This window comes from Calonectris borealis, chromosome W (assembly GCF_964195595.1).
Source record: "Calonectris borealis chromosome W, bCalBor7.hap1.2, whole genome shotgun sequence".
Classification (NCBI taxonomy): domain Eukaryota; kingdom Metazoa; phylum Chordata; class Aves; order Procellariiformes; family Procellariidae; genus Calonectris; species Calonectris borealis.
Window position 1 is genome coordinate 16,763,911 of NC_134351.1, and position 22,322 is coordinate 16,786,232.

A 22,322-nucleotide genomic window follows, 5' to 3' on the forward strand; every position below is an offset into this window, starting at 1 on the left:
GTACTGTTTCTTACTTTTGACTTGGGGGTTCAAACAAATACCAAAACCAACATATCCCCTACGTTTTGAGGACAGTTCTGTGCAGCTAAATGCTTCCTTTTCATGTCCTTAAAGACTTGGGTATTTGTTCCTGAAACTGTATAATTGAAGTGATATTGTTTGGGCCCCTCTGAGTGCATAAATGTCTTTAATAGATTGCTGTGAATTTAAATATCGTTGCTACACAAAGTGGCATTCTAAAGTTCTACATTTGACCTTTCCACTTTATCAGATGAAGCAGTTTAGTTTAATAGTTTGTCTGCAAATGAAAATACGTAAACTCCAGTGTACAAATTTTGGCACAAGGTTAGAGCCTGGTGCGTTTGTGGGTAAACTCCCTGTCATTTTTCTTAACCTCCGCCTGCAGTACATTTTTGGATCTGGGTGACTTCAGGGCTGGATGTTGCTTTAATTTCCCAAAGGCTAAGCTTTTCTTTAGGATACCGCCACTTGGAATTTACATGTGGAAAAGGGGCAGCATTTTTCTTCAGGTTTGAAAACACTGTCGTTCTGCTGCTAAAATAGAAATAAGTAACACAAGGAAATACTTGGCTGGTAATGGTCTAGATCTTGATTTGCCACTTGGGTCGAATACTATCTGTAACTACGCATTTCGAAGTAGTCCCTAGAGGATAAAAATTACTATGTGGCGTTTTTTATTTTTCATCTTTAAGTGTAACTGCTTTTCCTTCACTAGAATAGTGTGAGGCATTACACTAACCCTGGATCTGATCACTTGATAAGCTGTTAGGATAACTTAATCTAGAAATTCATGAACTCTGGGTCTGTGTTCTGTGAAGAATACAGCCTCTGATTCTCGTGGAATGGTATACAATCAACTTAAAATTGAAAGCTTTTCGTATGTAGGTCTAAAAACACTAAGTCTAAATCTGACATCCGTAATTCTATCACTGACTGGTTCGTGTTCCTTTTTGGACATGACTGCCTCTCATTGGGAGTTTGGGTGAGTTTAACTGGCCCAGTGACCCTAGTAGTTAACGTAATGCATTTATGTAAACCACGTTTATAGTATTTGATCTAATTCAGATGGGGTTTTATTTCTTGAAAACAGTTATTTTTCTCTTTGTTTACTAGCATGTGCATAAACACAAATCACATGTTCATAAATAAAGTTAACATTCTTTTAGCCTTGTGTGTTCCCTGGCATGTCTGTATTACATGTCTAAGTAGCACCTTGCCATAAGCTAACATAGATGTCTCAAAAAAAAATTTTAAAAAAGGAAAAATCCTGGAGGGGGAAGGAAGACTTAGTGTTAGTTAGAACTAATTAAAGGAAAGGAAAGACAAAGCAAAAACATTCCCTTCTCGTTTGCTCTGACTGTACCTGATTTGCATTGTGGGTAGCCATAGGGAGGGTGGAAGCCTTGCACCTCTCTTTACAAGTCCTCTGTCTCTCTCACTGTAAAAGCACTGCAGCCTCAGGTGCTTCCAGTGTTGGGGACACAATTAGCTTTATTCTTAAAGCTAACTCAGGTCTTGGTCTAAACTGTGGGGGTTTTGGTTTTTTTTTGTTTTGGTGTTTTTTTTTAAGTACACATATTTCTGAATGTATTTCAAAGCAGAACCTGGATGTGTTAGTGTGGTAGGGATAAATCACTGCAAAGCTTGCCAATTATTGTTGAACAGTAAAGCAGCAAAACTACAATTAGTTGAGATTTTTTTAAAAAGGATGCACAAAAGCTTATACTTTGAATACTTCTTCATTGTCTTGCTCTTACGTTAGCTGTCATTCTACGCTTCCAAATTTGTGCTGCTGTCCTACTGTTACTACAGCCAAATCAAGAAAGTGGATCCTTTTTGTTTTAGTGTTACTAGTTCAGTAACTGCAAGGGTCTCTGGTTGGTATTTGTCCTTAGAGGCTGCAGAAACGCCGAGAGTCATGCCCGTTATTTTAGTGCCATCAAGCACCACTGTGATCCTTCCCAGCTGAAGTTTTAGTTTAGCCAAGTTATCGGGTTTTAGGAAACCACTGTAATTTACATGTAGCACTCCAGCAGTGAGATCAGCCTTTTCCTCCTGTTTCCTGTCCCCTTTCCCACTTGCTTTCTGTTAGTTTCTGTTTAGTCTTCTGTTTGAAATGGGAGTGAATACATGGACTGTCAATGCTGGGGTTTTGGGTTTGTTTTTTGGGTTTTGTTTTTTTTCCAATTCTGCAGTATTATCTTAGGGTTGTATACAAGTTTCATGGAGATGTTGTTTCTACTTGACTGATTGGAGGGACTAGCAGGAAGAAATTCTACTTCAGTAGAAATTTAAAGGGACAAAAAGAAGACACAAGAATGTAGGATCATTGGAAGATGGCCTTTGGGCAAACGTCCTAAATAGTACATTAATTATCTATTTGCTGCTTTTGATAACTGTTGTTATGCTGTCATCTTTAAGAAATTAGTCTGTTGCCTGCAGGCCATGTAATAACTGCTTCCTAAAAAAATACAAGAACTAATTAATAGTTTATGAACTGTTCTGTTTCAGTTATTGGTCAATACTAGACTGTTTAATGCTAGACTTCAATAGAGAGCTTTCCTAACTTCTTGTTTGCTTCTGAAAAACCACTAAATGACAGTGGTTGTGCCTGCCATGAGAGAACATAGGCCTGTTTTTCCACATGTAAAAAGGAGTGGCATATGGAGCATGAAGCTTCAAAATACTTGATCAGGCTTCCTTTTTACCATAACTAGGTAGAAAACGTTCTGTAAAGCAGGGAAGTTGAAAGAAGATCTCTTTTTCCAGATCTGGGTGTTCCTCTCCAAAGGCACATTTTCAAGAACTCTTGAGTTCGTAATACAGTACTGTTGGCTGTGCTTTCCTAAACATATAGAGAAGGCATGATTAACTGGAGTGAGGAATCATCTTCTGCACGTAGATTTTTTTTTCCCCATAGTCTGCAAAAACTGCTCCCTTGAATTCTTCCACTATGTTAGGTAATGAAGGACAAGAGCTTTTTCCAAGGAAGGGTTTTAATCTCTCTTCTGATCAGTTTAGTGACCTCTTGAGGAGAGCTGTTCCTTTTCTGTTCTATGTTTTTGAACAACTGAAGACATAATAAGCAGTGATTCGAGTGTCTCTTTGATAATGTTTTACTAGGGTCAGCTTAACTGCTGCTTGTGGCATAATATAATTCAATATACTGGAAAAGGAACAAGATACGAGTTACCCTTTTTTCTTGTGGAAAAACTGCACTTCAGTATTAGTCCTCAATAAACACTGCAGTCCATTACTAACTAGTGGCCTGAGGACTTTGTTCCTGCAAGCTCTTCCAGTAGGTAGCTGGGAAGGAGGAGTGTGGTTGCAATGGAGAAAAAAATTACAGGATTGTAGTCCGAACCCATGTTTTCATCATCATTAAAAATTGGTTTTGGTCTGATAGCCAGGAGAATACTATTAAATTCTCACACTTCCCAAACTAATTTGCATAGTATGGCCTGTGGCCTAATAACATACAAGAAATCAGTTTTCTCAGTTTTTGTAGGCTACTCCTTCACGGTAAACCCCTTTATTTCAATAATTTGAGCAGTTTATTTGTTTTCTAGACAAAGTGGTGGGTTACTTTTATGGCTGATGTCTTGGACTGGTGTTTTTATTTGGGTTTTGTGGGGTATGGCGAGGTTGGCATTTTTAAACTTACTGACAGGAGGGGCAGAGTTCATCTTTCAGGGCTGATACGGCTGTGCTTTATTTTGACAGGCAACTACTGTGTTCCTAAAAGCATAACCATGTGCATTTATAAATGATGAGACATTTACTGATTAATTTACAAACCACACTGAAAAGAAGTTTCCTGTAGTGATGCTTCCTTCTCAAATAAACATTTTTTTAAAATCCTTTTTAGCTGAAAATTGATAGCTTCCTTACCCCTTCGACTTTTAAGCAGCTGTGAGCATTTGACAAGGGTGCCTCTCTGAGATATTCTGGAGCAATAAGTTGATCTCAAGCAGATTTGGTTAGTTTAGCTTCTTCTCATTAACCACACAGGCACTCTTAAGCTGTCACAGGTTTGGACTTTGTTTTGAACAAATACAAATTACACGAGGCTGGAAATGGCTCTTTCAGTGACACTCGGAGGATATAGTGCAGACTTTCAGACTACAGTAGAGGTTAACTATTGCTCTGTTTTGATTGTAGAACTTGAATATGTGTTTAATTTTTTGTGACCAGATTGATGACTCTTCTGCATCTATTTCTCTGGCCCAGCTTACTAAGGTACATATATATCCTTGTCAAATACTTAAAAAATAAAGTGTTTGCTTTGTATTTTTAAATCTTATACTGTGATCTATAGCTGGATAACTGTTGTAATGTGAACAAACCTTTAATTTAATTTTTAATAATTTAAAGTATTTATTTTAACTTCAAAATGTGTGTATATTTTGATACTATCCTGTAAAGAGTAGTTGCCAGTTTGGGAAGATAGAAGGGGGGGTACCTTATCAGCCCCAACGTAATGTTGCAGTATTACTCATCTTCAAGACACAAAGAAGAAGCACTTCAGAAGCTGTTTACCATTTTTCGTACTTTTCGTTAATTTTGCATTGGAAACTAACAGAATTTTCACAGAAGAATTTAATTGGCTGTAAGTTACGGACATTTCAGGGGGGTTTGCAAGAGCCAAAATAGAAGCGTTTCTGGGACACGGACAACTGCATGGCTATTTTTGAATTTCTAGTCACTACAGTTATAGATCCATTCTTTGAATGCTGCACAATTTCATACACTGTAGTATATAGAGAGTGGACAACACAATCTAATTTGTTTGATCGCAGACTGTGTAAATTGTGTAAATGTACCTAATTGTTTACAGGAAAATACCAATGCGTATGTGTGGCATATTAGCAAACGTGACCTTATGAAACTGTTGTAATGCCATGTTTTGCTATGGAACTGCTTGCATTTTTTGCTCAACAATGTGTAACTTTGTCTGGGAAAGCACTAGGGATTGCACTTTGTGAAAAGGCGTAGTGCAAGCCAATTAAATTACTAGTCTTTAAAGTTACATAGATTAGAGAAGGCAGGGCCTAATGCAGAGGAGCTAGTTCTTTCTTCTGAAAATAAAGTCTGGAGTTCATTTCCCAGAAAGAAAACTCTCTTCCCATTGGTAACTTCTTCCCTCTCTCACTGCAGAAATTAAATTGTGGACATTTGACAAGAAAAAAAAAAATAGTTTGGAAGGTAGCCACCTTGGACAAATTGGTCTCCATTAGCGCTGTCCCTAAACGTGTCCTTGGTTCTGTAAACTCATGTGAAGTTTTACTCTAAAATGTGAAAAACTGTCCAAGTGGTGTACACATTTAAGCTTTCGAGAAAATGTAAGTATTTCAGAAAAATACAGGAACATAACATAAAGCAGCTCAAAACGGTTCCTTACTCTAACCTCCTCAGTGCAGACTGGCTTAGCATGGAGGCAATGTGTTGTAAAAAGTTTTCTGTTTTATTATGCATTAAATGCCATATTTGAATTTTGGTCTATTCCTAGTAATGTCTTGTGGGTTTTGGATGTGTTTTGTAAACCGCTTGGGTTCAAACAAATTAGTCAAGTATCTGTAAAGTCTTCTGTAAATGTTAATGGAAATGATTTCATAGATGTCAATCTGGATTATGTTACAGTTGAGAAAAAGCTGTGTATATGAAACAACCCTTTAGTAAAATGCTGAAACAAGTTGGTTGCTTTTGTGAATGAATGCACCTAAAACCAAAACCATGAGTGGTTGATCTGAATGATAGGTGCTTGAGGGTCCAAATCATTTACAGTCACTCCCTTCGACCCTGCTTGTATCTGTACTAGTGTGTAATAAAAACATTTGAACAAATACTACTTTAAAAAAATCAGCTGGCTTCAATAATTTGAAGATCCAGTTCTGCATAAGGTTTATATTACAATTTGTATGTTAAAAGGACACGGTCAACTGGAAAAAACGGCAGGTTTTGCTTATTGTAGTTAAATTGCTTCATATGAAGAAGTTAGTGGGGGGGAACGTGAAGAGCCTAAGGTTTTGAGTGCCCAGGAATGCTCTTTTCAAGTAGGTTAACAGGCACATAAACATCCTGTAATGATGTAAGGACTCCCCAGAACATCTTTTGGACAACTCTGTTTTATATAAGCAGCTGTTTTCATGCAACCTCAGCTGGCGTTGTGCCGCTCTTTACAGGATTGGGTGAGTGGTGTTCTCTTTGGCAGTGTGGGCTTAAATGTGTTTCTAATGTATGTGTCGAATAATTACCTGTTAAACAGACTGCCAATCTGGCTGAAGCCAATGCTTCCGAAGAAGATAAAATAAAAGCTATGATGATACAGTCTTGCCAGGAATATGATCCAATCAAGTAAGTGTTGATAACGTCAAATCTGTTCTTTGAAGATTATGGAAAAATTGTAGAGAAGTTTGTTTTAACGACAGAGACACATGCATACCTTTTTCTTCTTTGCCCCCAAACCTTTTAGTTACATGAAGAAACCCTGGGGTCCACCTCCACCATCATATGCTTGCTTTTGTTGCGGAAAACCTGGCCACTATATAAAGAACTGCCCAACAAATGGGGTAAGACTGTGGGGGACTTCTGGTGTTACTTAGCTTTTCATTTTTTTACCTTGGCAGTTACGTAACAAATACATGAATACTCATATTAAGAATTGTTTCTCTTGGGGTGAAAGACAGAGGTTTATATGGCAATGTTGCAAAGCCCTTCAAAATCCAAGGGAAACCTGGCATTATAAATGTAAACTTTTCTTTTTTCTAGGTCATAGACATTAAATATGTCCACAGATCTTTCTCTGTGAACTTTCATGCATATTTTTATATATTTCAATATTACTGGAAATGTTTCTGGTTTTAACTCTGTTTAATGACAGTTCACAGTTTTTAGTATTTCATATAAACCCAAGATGTTTCTGTTGACCCCATCTATTGAATATTTGTGCTCTGAACTGCGCTTTGGAGGAGGAGCGGGTTTGTGTCTCTTCTCTGAATGGATGGTGAGCTAAGGGATATTTCACCCTTAAGGAACCTGAAGTTAAGACAAAGAATGTCGAATGAGTTCAAAACACTGCTCAAGCCTTTGGAACATCCTGGCTATATTCATTTAGGAAAATAAGTATTTTAATCGAGCAACCCTTATGCTAGGTAAAAGGAGAGGATTAAAGGCTTTTGCTGCTTAAAATAATCATTGAAATGTCATTTTAAGTGTGGGTCTTAAAAGGAGATATGTCTGCATTTCTTTTCTTAACAGGACAAAAATTTTGAGCCTGTTCCCAGAATTAAAGAGCACAGGAATTCCAAGGAGTTTCATGATGGAGGTGAAAGACCCCAATACAAAGGGTGCTATGCTGACAAACACTGGAAAATACGCAATACCAACTATTAATGCGTAAGTATGGAATTAATTGGACGGACCAAAAAGTGAGCGAGAGAAACCACGCGTACATGTCTGAGTGGCTATGCAACCAAGTTGACCAGCATCCCCCTTAATGGGGGAGGAAGCACTGTCATTGTGTCTTAACCATAGAATCTGTGATACTTTTGAATATGAAAATAGGGTGGTCCTACTGTTCATGCCCCTGGAAGTTGGTTAAATTTGTGGTATGCTAAGAATCTGTCTTTCTGCAAAACATTTCAGTAGTGTTTACAGTGGAGTCGTTCTCTCTGAAAGCTCATTTTGCTTTTGGTTTATGTTTCAAAGGCTTCTTGCAAAATTTAACAAGTAGCTGACTTTTATCAAATCCCATGTGTGAAACAGACTGAAGTTTTCCTGTTGCTATAAACTAAGAAAATACTGCTGTGTGCTGACACGAGTGGCTGTTTTAAAATGCACTTGGTAGCACTTCTGTTTTTCTGTCATGGATCTCGTTTTGTAGGAGCTGTAACATAGACTTCTTCCATTTATAAAATGTAATTACTCGGAGACTAACTTTACCCTGAGCCTGCAATTTACATTTACCCTCTGCAAAGGAGAGGTGGGATTCATTTCACCTGATTTCTAGCTGTCAAAAAATTATTTTTCTAGTATGAGTTAATTTCTTAGTTGATTCAATGAACGGGGGAGTTGTGCAGAAGGAAAATTGGTCCCCCCCTCCCTCTTCTAGTGTTGTCACTATAGAAAAGTAGTTTAAACTAAATGCCTACGTTTTCGAAGGCTGATGTGGAGTGAGAAGAATTCCATCTATTGTCTTCCTTTGATAAAATCCAAAGCTTGGAAAAGTTTTCCTTTACCTATCTTGAACTTTTTTTCTTTTTCCTTCCCCACCCCCTCTCCAGGGAAGCTTATGCTAGAGGAAAGAAGGAAAAGCCTCCCTTTTCACCCGAGGAGCCCGAGTCCTCCTCCTCCTCCTCCTCAGATGATCCTCTTCCAGATGAGTTGTTATGTCTCATCTGTAAAGATACAATGACTGATGCAGTTGATAGTCCCTGCTGTGGAAACAGTTATTGTGACGAATGTAAGTGTCACTCCCATGTTTGTTAATTCAAGACATGACATCTGATCTTCTGAAAGCAGAAATAGGAGATAACAAAGTTACTTTGTTACCAGTTCTATTTAGTACTTAGGTATACCCTGAATAGGAAAGGACTCTTCTCCTATAAAGGGAAAAAAAAAAGGTGGAAAGCTTTTTTCCCTTTTTATGTATCTAGTTAAATCCTCTTTACATGCAGAAGGATGAGTATGGGAAGAGTGCATAATTGTGCAGGTGATTACATCCTGAATACAGGATATTGAATGCATTTAGTTTGTCCATAGCCCTTTCTCTCATAGAAAATGATATAGCCAACTCTGGTGACTTACTGTGGTCTGCAACAAACGGATAGTTAGGCATTTAATCCACATTCTTCTCCACGGGAGAGTTGGTTGAAACCTTCAGAACTCAAGCCTACTAATGGTTTTTTGAGATGTCTATCAGGTTCCCGTACAAAGACAACCAGCATTACCAAGTCTTCTGGGCCCCCAAGGACAATCAATACCCACAACTGGTAAGTAACTATAACTTCAGAATTTCTTTAAAAAAATTACCTTCAGAGGAACTGAATGGGATTTCTTTCTTTTTCCTCTCCCCACTCCAAAAGGTCATGCAATGAGAGCCAGTACAATTCGCTCAGCAGGTGGCAGACCAGGCTGGGAAGTGTAAGTATTCTACAGAAATTCAATAGATTACTACTTGTAACCTGTTAAAAGAGGCTGTATAACGCATAACTTAAACAACAGCTGATTTATAATGAAGCAAGTATGCACAGATAGTTGTGGAGAATCCAAGTGGTAATTAATTTTTAAATGGCTTCATTTGAATTGGCTTTAACAAAGGGCATCTGTGCTTGCACTAAGGTTATTTAAAATAAAACTCCGGCACATGATTGAAAACAGGACTCTGAAAAATGAACGCTTTTTGAGGAAACCATAATTACCTATAAAAATTAAAGATAATTAAAGGATCAGATGGAAAGCCACCCTTTCCATTACTGGCTGAATAGGGCTGAAGAAATTGATTTCCCAATAGGAATCAGCCTTCAACATTCTTTTTTTAACAACTTAGTTGATACTGAATGAGCAAATGGTTGGAAAAGTCAACACTGTTATTTTATGACAATTTTGAATTTCTTCAATTTAGTCATCTCACATAGCCAAGACGCTTTCTCTCAGTTGGAGAGAGAGGAGTCTGTTTTACCTATTACTGCAGTGTCAAGCTAGTCCTTCCTTTTGGTATATGTTTGTTATAGGTAGATTGTAAGAGTGCATTGTGTTTATAAAATCTTAAAGGTAAATCAAAAGAAAAACCAGGATCCATCCCACAGGTTGTCTAAAAACCAAAACCCCCACAGGTTGTCTAAAATCTCCCATTCAGTCAGCAAGAAAATAACAATTCAGGGACAGGACCAGGCCAAATACATCATCATGAGGCAACAACATAGGAAGCGTATGTGGAAGAAGTTAAAGGAAGTTCCAGAGAAGATTAGTTAATATCTGTGCAGTACTTTGAAGATCAGAAGTGTGATGTGCGGGGGGGAACGTTGCCACCAAGGACGAGGAAAAGGCTGAGGTACTCAACGCCTTCTTTGCCTCAGTCTTTAGTAGTCAGAGTGGTTATCCTCAGGGTACTCAGCCCCCTGAGCTTGAAGACAGGGACGACGAGCAGGATAAACCCCCCATAATTCAAGAGGATGAAGTTCATGACCTGCTATGCCACCTGGACGTTCACAAGTCTATGGGGCCGGATGGGATCCACCCGAGGGTACTGAGGGAGCTGGCAGAGGAGCTTGCCGAGCCGCTCTCCATCATTTACCAGCAGTCCTGGTTAACTGGGGAGGTCCCGGACGACTGGAGGCTCGCCAATGTGACTCCCATCTACAAGAAGGGCCGGAGGGAGGATCCGGGGAACTACAGACCGGTCAGCCTGACCTCGGTGCCGGGGAAGATCATGGAGCGGTTGGTTTTGAGGGTGCTCACGAGCCATGTCCGGGACAACCAGGGGATCAGGCCCAGCCAGCACGGGTTCATGGAAGGCAGGTCCTGCTTGACCAACCTGATCTCCTTCTATGACCAGGTGACCCGCCTAGTGGATGAGGGAAAGGCTGTGGATGTGGTCTACCTGGACTTCAGTAAGGCCTTTGACACTGTCTCCCACAGCATTCTCCTAGAGAAGCTGGCGGCTCACGGCTTAGACAGGTACACTCTTCGCTGGGTAAAAAACTGGCTAGACGGCCGAGCCCAGAGAGTTGTGGTGAACGGAGTTAAATCCAGTTGGCGGCCGGTCACGAGCGGTGTTCCCCAGGGCTCAGTACTGGGGCCGGTCCTGTTCAATATCTTCATCAATGATCTGGACGAGGGGATCGAGTGCTCCCTCAGTAAGTTTGCAGATGACACCAAGTTGGGCGGGAGTGTTGATCTGCTCGAGGGTAGGAAGGCTCTGCAGAGGGACCTGGACAGGCTGGATCGATGGGCCGAGGCCAACTGTATGAGATTCAACAAGGCCAAGTGCCGGGTCCTGCACTTCGGCCACAACAACCCCAGGCAACGCTACAGGCTTGGGGAAGAGTGGCTGGAAAGCTGCCCAGAGGAAAAGGACCTGGGGGTGCTGGTCGACAGCCGGCTGAACATGAGCCGGCAGTGTGCTCAGGTGGCCAAGAAGGCCAACGGCATCCTGGCCTGTATCAGAAATAGTGTGGCCAGCAGGAGTAGGGAGGTGATCGTGCCCCTGTACTCGGCACTGGTGAGGCCGCACCTCGAATACTGTGTTCCGTTTTGGGCCCCTCACTACAAGAAGGACATGGAGGTGCTGGAGCGTGTCCAGAGGAGGGCAACGAAGCTGGTGAAGGGCCTGGAGCACAAGCCTTATGAGGAGCGGCTGAGGGAACTGGGGTTGTTTAGCCTGGAGAAGAGGAGGCTGAGGGGAGACCTCATCGCGCTCTACAACTACCTGAAAGGAGGTTGTAGCGAGGTGGGTGTTGGTCTCTTCTGCCAAGTAACTAGCGATAGGACAAGAGGAAATGGCCTTAAGTTGCGCCAAGGGAGGTTTAGATTGAACATTAGGAAAAATTTCTTTACTGAAAGAGTGGTCAGGCCTTGGAACAGGCTGCCCAGGGAAGTGGTGGAGTCACCATCCCTGGAGGTATTTAAAAGACGTGTAGATGAGGCCCTTAGGGACATGGTGTAGTGGGCATGGTGGTGTTGGGTTGACGGTTGGACACGATGATCTTAGAGGTCTTTTCCAACCTGTATGATTCTATGATTCTATGATTCTAAGTGTATCAAGGAGTGGCAGAGGAGCAGTGGGCACTTGGCACACGGGAGATGGGAGTCTCTTTCAAGTGTGGGCAGCCTCCATCCACAGGTGCAAAGCTGAGTATAAGGAGAGAAGACTGAATGAACTGTTGGGGGTGAGGATGTGGAAGGCAAGTATGAGGATCAGGAAATGAGCGTAGTCTCGAACAGAAAGCAGGGAGAAAAATGCTTAAGTTGAGCACAAGAAGTGCTCACCACCATGCTCCCGCTTCATTTGCTTTCCTCTTTAAAATCAGGGCAGAGTGTAACAAACAGTGACACATGTTTTTGGGTTTCTTCAGAAGTTCAAATCAAGGATGCCCGCATAGTGAACGTACCCAAAGGGCTCAGGCCCCAGCACTACCAGCATCAACACCAGTCTTTGTGCCTGTGCCTCCACCTCACTTGTATCCTCCACCACCCCATGCACTTCCTCTTCCACCGCAGGTACCACCAGCACAGTTTCCTCCTCAGTTTCCACCTGGTCAGCCTCCATCTGCTGGGTACACTGTCCCCCCTCCAGGATATCCCCCAGCTCCTGCAGACATGTCATCAGCTTGGGTACCAACAGCAGTACCAACGGCTCATTCAAATACCATCCCAACGACACAAGAGCCTCCTTTATAGAATCACAGAATCGTAGAATGGATTAGGTTGGAAAAGACCTGTAAGAACATTGAGTCCAACCGTAAACCCAGCACTGCCAAGTCCACCACTAAACCAATTCCCTAAGCACGACATCTACGTGTCTTTTCAATACCTCCAGGGATGGTGACTCAACCACTTCCCTGGGCAGCCTGTTCCAATGCTTGACAACCCTTTCGGTGAAGAAATGTTTCCTAATATCCAATCTAAACCTCCCCTAGAGCAACTTGAGGCCGTTTCCTCTCGTCCTATCACCTGTTACCTGGGAAAAGAGACCGACACCCACCTCGCTACAACCTCCTTTCAGGTAGTTGTAGAGAGTGACGAGGTCTCCCCTCAGCCTCCTCTTCTCCAGACTAAACAAGCCCAGTTCCCTCAGCCGCTCCTCATAGGATTTCTTCTGTAGACCCTTCACCAGCTCCGTTGCCCTTCTTTGGACGCGCTCCAGCACCTCAATGTCTTTCTTGTAGTGAGGGGCCCAAAACTGAAAGCAGTATTCGAGGTGCAGCCTCACCAGTGCCGAGTGCAGGGGGATGATCACTGCCCTAGTCCTGCTGGCCACACTATTTCTGACACAAGGCAGGATGCCATTGGCCTCCCTTATCTAGGGAGGAGTTTTACAGAGAACAACGGAGACTTAAAGAGGAGGAAGTATTTGGCTCAATGAAGTTGCGTTGGTTTTCATTTTTGTATTTCAACAGCATATCGGACTGCAGTTACACTAAAGTGCATCTGACATAAGGAAAAATGACTGGTTTTTCCAATAGAATTTTTCGTTGCAGATAGTAAACATGCCTAACTAAAACAAGACAAATGTAATTGAAAAATTGTATCAAATTCCTCAATTTGCAGTAGCATTATGTCAGCAGCTGAAAGAAGCTTTGACATAAGCATATGGAGAGGAGAAAAAACCCAAACCAAATTTGGGAGGAAAAAAATGGGGGAGAGTGACTGTTTTGAATTAACTTCATTTTTTTTGTGTGTGTGTGGTGGTTTTTTTCAGGTCCAAGTCTCCTTATAGTGCTTCATCTTACTCTACAAGTTCGTATACCTGCTCCACATCAAGATCAGGTTCTTCCCGCACTCGCTCCTACTCTCGATCATTTAGTTGTTCCCATTCTCATTCCTACTCGCGATTGCTGCCGTATCCAAGAAGGGGCAAAGGGAAGAGTCGTAACTATCGTTCTAGGTTGAGGTCACATGGTTATCAGCATTCAAGGTCAAGGTCACCCCCATACAGAAGATGCCATTCACGGTCAAGGTCTCCAGTATTTAGAGGCCAGTCTCCCACTAAACAGACTATACCTCAAGGGGAAGGAGGAAGGGAGTATTTTAACAGATACAGAGAAGTTCCACCATATGATCTGAAAGCTTACTATGCCAGATCTCTTGACTTTAGAGATCCATTTGAAAAGGCAAGAGACAGGGAATGGGAAAGGAATTACAGAGAATGGCATGGAAAGTTTTACAAGGGCTCTGCTGTTGGCGCTCAACCTCACCCTCCAGTAAACAGAGAGAACTTTTCTCCAGATAGGTTTGGTCCACCTAGGACCAGACAAGAGAATTCACCATATGCTCGGGGACGTAGGGAGGATTATCCTGCTGGGCAGAGCCACCAAAATCACAATATAGCTGGAAATTACCCTGAAAAACCTTCTGAAAGAGAGAGCCATGGCGTCAAGGATCCTACAAAATCAAAAGAGAAGGAGGTGAAAAATCCACTGGGAGATGGCCAAGGAAATAAACATAAAAAACACAGGAAGAGAAGAAAAGGGGATGAGGATGAAGGATTTCCCAATGCTGAGTTGTTAGCAGGTGCGAGAAAACCAAGAGAGCCAGTTCCAGCAGAAGACGTTAAAATGGACTCCCTGTTCATGGTCCCAAGCAGAGGTGATGCCACCCCTGTGAGAGATGAGCCTATGGAAGCAGATTCTATTGCTTTCAAACCGATGTCTGAAAAGGAGAAAAAAGAGAAGGATAAGCCAAAAGCAAAAATTGACAAGACAAAGCGGAAAGTAGAAGTGGCTGTTCCTCCTAAGACAGACAATATAATAAAACTAGCTAAAGCTTCCTCGAACGGAAATCTCCTCGAACAGAAGAGAGAAAGCAAGAAGAGAGAACGGAAGAGAGAAAGCAAGGATTTAAAAAACCTGACTCGCTGCCCTGATATTGCTCATTTATATCAGTTATTGGTATTTGTGATTAAGTTTAGGGTTAGGGTTAGGGTTAGGGCTTAGTGTTACGGTTTAGGGTTAGGGTTAGGGTTTGGGTTACGGGTTAGGGTTGGGGTTTAGTTTTAGGATTAGGTTTTGCTTTAGGGTTAGTGTGAGGTCTTAGGGTTACGGTTTGAAGTTAGGGGTAGCGTTAGGGTTAGGGTTAAAATTAGGGGTTCACTGTTATTTGAGGGTTAGGTTTATGGTTCAGATTAGGTTTAAGTTTAGGGTTACGCCAAAGGGTTAGTGTTACCATTTGGTGTTAGGGTTAGGGTTACAGTTTGCGGTTGGGGTTAGGATTAGTGTTAGCATTTAGTTTTAGTGTTAGATTTCACCTTAGGGTTAGGGCTAGGGTTAGCTTTATGGTTCAGGTTAGACTTAAGGTTAGGGTTAGGGTTAGGGTTAACGTTAGGGTTACGGTTAAATGGTAGGTTTAGAGTTATGTTTATGGTTTAGTTTAGGGTTAGAATTAAGGCTTAGGTTTATGGTTAGGGGTTACGGTTGGGTTTATGCTTATGGGTTAGGATTCAGGTTTGGGTTAGGGTTAGCATTAATTTTTAGGTTTAGCGTTAGGTTTATGGTTCAGTTCAGTGTTAGGGTGAGGTCTTCGGGTTATGTTTAGTGGTTAAGGGTAGGGTTAGGGGTTAGGGTTAGGATTAGGGTTAATGTTAGAGTTAGGGCTGGGGTTCAGGGTTAGGGATAGAGCTCGGGATATGAGTGTTTGGGGTTAGGGTTAGCATTAGGGTTAGATATAGAATAGGGTATAGAATCATTAGGGTTATGATTAGGGGTTGGGGTTAGGTTTAAGGTTAGGGTTAGGGTTAGGCTTAGGGTTAGGTATAGAATACCCCATTGGCCAGCTGGGTCCACCACCCCGGCTGTGCTCCCCCTCCCTGGTGCAAGCATCACCCAGCAACAGCCAAAGCATCAATGGGCCATCAACGCTCCTTTCACACCAAACCGAATACATAGCACACCCCCCAAGCTACTGGGAAGAAAGTTAACTCTGTCCCAGCCGGAACCAGGACAATATCCACCCCTTATTCTATACCATCTACATCATGCCCAGGTCTCACATTTTCCAATACCTTCCAATTAGTCACCACTACTTTTCCTGCCTTTTGATATATATACACACACAGAGATATCATTCCCTAAGTCCATGGGCCATCCCTCTAAAATGTCCATTGAGTTCATTTAGTCCATGACTTTGGGCTCCATCTGTCATAACAGTCTTTCAGGGCAGGAGAGATGGTGTGCGGTGTTGGACTCTTGCATGCGGAGGCCAGTTCTGGGCGCTCGTCCGGTTCTATCATCGTTGCACCTTGCTCAGTTTCATCGGCGTTCATCCTACATTAATCTGGGTGATTCTTACCGTAATACTGTTAATATGGCATATGGTAACCATAGAAGTGATGACATACAGTATTATATAGTAACTAACATCGTACAATTCAGTTCATTGGCTATTTTCACCCAAAATTAAATCCCCCTGAGGTACACACCGGACTTCCCCATCCTTTCTCATCACCCACCAAGTGCACCCAGGTCCCTGAGCAAAAGCAATCCCACGGATGGGTTTTCCCTTGCCAGAGGCAGGAGTAACCCAGACCGTCTTCCCCAGCATATTTCTCATATGCACGACAGGGACTTTATCCCCCTCTACAGTACGTAAGGGTTTGGATTGGGCAGGGCCAGCTCGAGTGACAGATCCCCTGGTGTTGACTAACCAGGTGGCCTTTGCTAAATGTGTATCCCAATGCTTGAATGTCCCACCACCCATTGCCCTCAGTGTTGTCTTTAGCAGCCCGTTGTATCGTTCGATTTTCCCAGAGGCTGGTGCATGGTAGGGGATGTGATATACCCACTCAATGCTATGCTCCTTGGCCCAGGTGTCTAGGAGGGTGTTTCGGAAATGAGTCCCGTTGTCTGACTCAATTCTTTCTGGGGTGCCATGTTGCCATAGGACTTGCTTTTCAAGGCCCAGGATGGTGTTCCGGGCGGTGGCATGGGGCACAGGGTATGTTTCCAGCCATCCTGTGGTTACTTCCACCATGGTGAGCACATAGCGCTTGCCTTGTCGGGTTTGTGGGAGTGTGATATAATCAATCTGCCAGGCCTCCCCATATTTATACTTCAACCATCGTCCTCCATACCAAAGAGGCTTTACTCGCTTGGCTTGCTTGATTGCAGCGCATGTTTCACATTCATGGATAACCTGTGCAATAGCGTCCATGGTCAAGTCCACCCCTCGATCACGAGCCCATCTATATGTTGCATCTCTTCCTTGGTGGCCTGAAGTGTCATGGGCGCACCGAGCTATAAATAATTCACCCTTATGTTGCCAGTCCAGATCTACCTGAGCTACTTCGATCTTGGCAGCCTGGTCCACCTGCTGGTTGTTTTGGTGTTTTTCAGTGGCGCGACTCTTGGGTACGTGAGCATCTACGTGACGTACTTTTACAGTCAGGTTCTCTACCCAGGCAGCAATATCTTGCCACAATGCGGCAGCCCAGATGGGTTTACCTCTGCGCTGCCAGTTGTTCTGCTTCCACTGCTGCAACCACCCCCACAGGGCATTTGCCACCATCCATGATTCAGTATAGAGATAAAGTACTGGCCATTTTTCTCGTTCAGCAATGTCCAAGGCCAGCTGGATGGCTTTCACCTCTGCAAACTGGCTCGATTCACCTTCTCCTTCAGCAGTTTCTGCAACTTGGCGTATAGGACTCCATACAGCAGCCTTCCACCTCCAATGCTTTCCCACAAGGCGACAGGACCCATCAGTGAACAGGGCATATTGCTTCTCGTTTTCTGGCAGTTTGTTATATGGTGGTGGCCTCTTCGGCATGCGTCACCTCCTCCTCTGGGGATATTCCGAAATCTTTGCCTTCTGGCCAGTTCGTGATCACCTCCAAGATTCCTGGGCGACTGGGGTTTCCTATTCGGGCCCATTGTGTGGTCAGCGTGACCCACTTACTCCACGTAGCATCGGTTGCATGATGTGTAGAGGGGACGCTCCCTTTGAACATCCAGCCCAGCACCGGCAGTCGGGGTGCCAGGAGGAGCTGTGCTTCAGTACCAACCACTTCCGAAGCAGCTCAAACCCCTTCATATGCTGCCAATATCTCCTTCTCAGTTGGAGTGTAGCGGGCCTCGGATCCTCTGTCTCCCCGACTCCAGAACCCTAAGGGTCGACCTCAAGTCTCCCCTGGTGCTTTCTGCCAGAGGCTCCAGGTAGGGCCATTCTCCCCGGCTGCGGTGTAGAGCACATTCTTTACATCTTGTCCTGCCCGGACTGGCCCAAGGGCTACTGCCTGAACTTGTTCAAAGGCTTGTCGTTGCTCAGGGCCCCATTTGAAGCCGTTCTTCTTCCTGGTCACGTGATAGAGAGGGCTTACGATTTGACTGTAATTTGGAATATGCATTCTCCAAAAGCCCACAACGCCTAAGAAAGCTTGTGTTTCCTTTTTGCTAGTTGGTGGGGACATGGCTGTTATTTTGTTGATCACATCCATCGGGATCTGACGACGTCCATCTTGCCATTTTTATTCCTAAAAACTGGATCTCCTGTGCAGGTCCCTTGACCTTACTTCTTATTATGGCAAAACCAGCCTTCAGGAGGATTTGGACTATTCTCTCCCCTTTCTCAAAAACTTCTTCTGCTGTGTTGCCCCATACAATGATGTCATCAATGTAGTGCAGGTGTTCTGGAGCCTCACCCTGTTCCAGTGCGGTGTGGATCAGTCCATGGCAAATGGTAGGGCTGTGTTTCCACTCCTGGGGCAGTCGGTTCCAGGTGTACTGGACGCCCCTCCACGTGAAAGCAAACTGTGGCCTGCACTCTGCCGCCAAAGGGATTGAGAAGAATGCATTGGCGATGTCATTTGTGGCGTACCACTTGGCTGCCTTTGACTCCAGTTCGTATTGAAGTTCTAGCATGTCCGGCACGGCAGCACTCAGTGGCGGCGTGACTTCGTTCAGGCCACGATAGTCTACTGTTAGTCTCCACTCTCCATTAGACTTTCGTGCTGGCCATATGGGACTGTGAAAGGGTGAGCGAGTCTTGCTGATCACTCCTTGGCTCTCCAGTCGACGAATCAGCTTATGGATGGGAAGCAGGGAGTCTCGGTTGGTGCGATATTGCTGCCGGTGCACTGTCGTGGTAGTGATCGGCACCTGTTGTTCTTTGACCCTCAGCAACCCCACATCAGAATGGTCCTCTGAGAGACCGGGCAAGGTAGACAGCTCTTTAATTTCCTCCATCTCCAGGGCAGCTATACCAAAAGCCCACCGATACCCTTTTGGGTCCTTGAAATACCCTCTCCTGAGGTAGTCTATGCCAAGGATGCACGGAGCCTCTGGGCCAGTCACAATGGGGTGCTTCTGCCACTCACTCCCGGTTAGGCCCACTTCGGCCTCCAATACAGTTAACTCTTGGGATCCCCCTGTCACTCCAGAAATACAAATGGGTTCTGCCCCTTTATAGCTTGATGGCATCAGGGTACACTGTGCACCGGTGTCTACGAGAGCCTTATACTCCTGTGGGTCTGATGTGCCAGGCCATCGAATCCACACAGTCCAGTAAACCCGGTTGTCCCTTTCCTCCACCTGGCTGGAGGCAGGGCCCCTCTAGTCCTGGTCATCATATTCGCTATCCACTTCTTGTAAGTATGAATCAGAAGTCCCTTTGTTAAGGTCGGAAGTGGAATCAGCCCTTCTACTCTGTCTGGGGAACTCACTGGAGACTGGAGCAGCAGTTTTACTGGGAGAACCCCCTTTTGTGGTTGTTTTTCCTTGCAACTCATGTACCCGTGCCTGTAGGACTGAGGTAGGTTTTCCATCCCACTTCCTCATGTCCTCTCCGTGGTCACGCAGGTAAAACCACAGGGTGCCCCGGGGTGTGTACCCACGATGTCTCCTCTCTTGAGCAGAGGGACGCTTGTTCCTAATGGCTGAGACACTGGCCCATGCAGGTGGGGAGCAGGACATATCCTCTTTGAGTTGCTGGACCTCCTGAGACAGTTTCTCCACAGCAGAGACACAGGACCGTAGGGAGGAAGAGAGACTTTCTTCATATTGCTGGAGTTGGCCAGCCAGTTCATCCACTGTTTGTTCCTCTCCATCTCTCCAGGTCATTATTGCCAATGAGTTTGCATGTGACGCTGGTGCACTCCGTACAAACTTCCGCCACATGGGTCGGGTGCATTTGACTTCATCTGGGTCTTTGGGTAACTGCTCATTGTTCAGGTCATCATAAATCACTTCCAGCACGGCTAATTCCCTCAGGTACTGGATACCTCTCTCCATGGTGGTCCACTTGCTTGGGTGGTATATAACATCTTCCTTGAAGGGATACCTTTCCTTCACGCCTGACAGGAGTCGCCTCCAGAGGCTGAGGACTTGTGCCCCTTGTCCAATTGCTTTGTCAATGCCCCCTTCCCTAGAAAGGGATCCCAGCTGCTTGGCTTCTCTACCCTCTAATTCCAGGCTACTGGCCCTGTTATCCCAGCATCGGAACAGCCAGGTGACAATGTGCTCGCCTGGACGATGGCTGAAGTCTTTCCGCATATCCTGCAGCTCACCCAGGGATAGGGATTGGGTGGTCACCATCTCATTTACGGGTTCTGCCTCCTCCTCCTCCTCCTCCTGTTCTCGTGATGGCCCTGGTTCATCTTCATCCCTTACTAGACGAGCTGATTTTCTTGTGCATTTTCTTTTTTGTATAGGGGCGACTGATACTGGCATGGGTTGGTTCTCTGTCGCAGGGGGCAGAGTAGCTGCCGTGCCTGCCATGGGGGCTGGGGTAGCCGCTGTGCCTGCCGTGGGGGGTGGGGTAGCTACAGGGCCTGTTGCTTTGTCATCAGCTGCAGAGACATTTTCTTCCCCTTGGGGGTTCTGAGTGGTGTTAAATAGGGCTCGGTAGGTGTGGGCCAGGCCCCAGCACATTGTAGTGATTTGTGTCTCCCTAGAATGGCCAGGGTGACAGCATACTTTTTCTAAATATTCTACTAATTTTTCAGGGTTCTGCACTTGTTCAGGGGTGAATTTCCAGAACACTTGGTGGTGCCCATCGTCCTAGGCATTTGCCCATGCTATCCCACTCGCCCTGCCACTCATAACCAGCCTTCGGTCAGATCTCTGGATGACATTCTTAAATTGCTTACTAACCTTGGACAAAACCAAAACAATATTCCCAAGGAATACCAAGAGATGTATCTTAACTACCCAGGGATGTTCAAGGTACTGGCAAGTTATTTTAACAAAGGAGATGACATCATAGAGGAAGGTAGCGAGGGTGCCATTCTCTATTTCCTCCATAAAAAATCTCTCAGAGGAAGAGGTATAATTGCTAATGGTCTCCATGAGGTGGTACCCGAAATACAGTAACGGCTTCATTACAAATCCCAAATAACCCCCAATGCCTGCGTTTTAGTAACAAACCTCCCAGGCAAACATCATTAATCACTGCAGAGCACAGCAGACTACAAAACCCAACTCCAATCTTTAACAGGTACAGTAAAAACAAGAGCATGGTGTAGAACAAATTAATATGTTAACAGATATAAATTCCTTAATATGCTCTAATTAATCTGTTGTTATCTCAACCCTTCGCTGCTCCACGTTGGGCGCCAAAAAGGATTGTCATGGTTTAACCCCAGCCAAGTAAATAAACCCCACGCAGCCGCTCGCTCACCCCCCACTTCTGGTAGGATGGGGGAGAGAATCAGGAGGGCACAAGTAGGGAAACTCCTGGGTTGAGATAAAAACAGTTTAATAATTGAAATAAAACGAAGTAGAACAGTAATAATAACAATGAGAACAACAACAATAACAGAATATACAAAGCAGACTATGCGCAATGCAACTGCTCTCCGACCGCTGACCGCGTGTCACAAACGGTGGCCGAGCCCCCCCACACACCTGGTTTTTATACTGAGCATGATGTCACATGGTATAGAATACCCCATTGGCCAGCTGGGTCCAGCACCCCGGCTGTGCTCCCCCTCCCTGGTGCAAGCATCACCCAGCAACAGCCAAAGCATCGATGGGCCAGCAACACTCCTTTCACACCAAATCCAAAAGACAGCACACCCCCCAAGCTGCTGGGAAGAAAGTTAACTCTGTCGCAGCCGGAACCCGGACAAATACTGATCGTCACCTTAGTTATAATTACTTGTTGTATGATTCAATGTATGTCTTTTTGTAGACCAAATGCTCAACATCATAAGTCTCAAAGGGGGAATTGATGCAGTAGGTACAGTATCTACTATTCCATACTGCTCGCTTCTGTAATTCTACTGCTCACTTCTGTAATTCTAAACAATGAAGATTTGTTGCTTAGAAGTTAGGTAACTAGCAGGTGGCGTGTAGAATTGTAACTAGTATAAATCGTGTATCCTGGAAGCATTGTTAGACTCTAGTGAAGAGTAACCTTGGAAACGAGAACCATAAACAAACGTGGTCCAGACGTGGCTCGGAGACAAACCTCGACCTTATAAGGAAAGAAAGGAACAGGTTCATGAAGAGTTCACTACCCTGCCGACCACCAGAGACCCTCAAGGAGACCCTAAAGGCTTTAGTGCGCATGTGTCTAGGATGATGTAATATTATAATTAGTTCTCGGAAATTTAATGAATATGCAAAAGAGAAACTTAAAATATGTATGAG

The 22,322-nt window shown here is 44.1% G+C and overlaps 1 protein-coding gene across 1 annotated transcript in view; it reads left to right on the forward strand.

The window, feature by feature from the left end:
• Positions 1–22,322, forward strand: part of LOC142075007 (E3 ubiquitin-protein ligase RBBP6-like) — a 91,713-nt gene that overhangs the window by 8,274 nt on the left and 61,117 nt on the right. Inside the window, 9 exon segments of the mRNA XM_075135997.1 lie at positions 4,216–4,260; positions 6,287–6,375; positions 6,494–6,590; positions 7,279–7,307; positions 7,309–7,416; positions 8,304–8,486; positions 12,096–12,406; positions 13,031–13,106; positions 13,442–14,571. Of these exon segments, the coding sequence (XP_074992098.1) occupies positions 4,216–4,260; positions 6,287–6,375; positions 6,494–6,590; positions 7,279–7,307; positions 7,309–7,416; positions 8,304–8,486; positions 12,096–12,406; positions 13,031–13,106; positions 13,442–14,571 (2,068 nt within the window).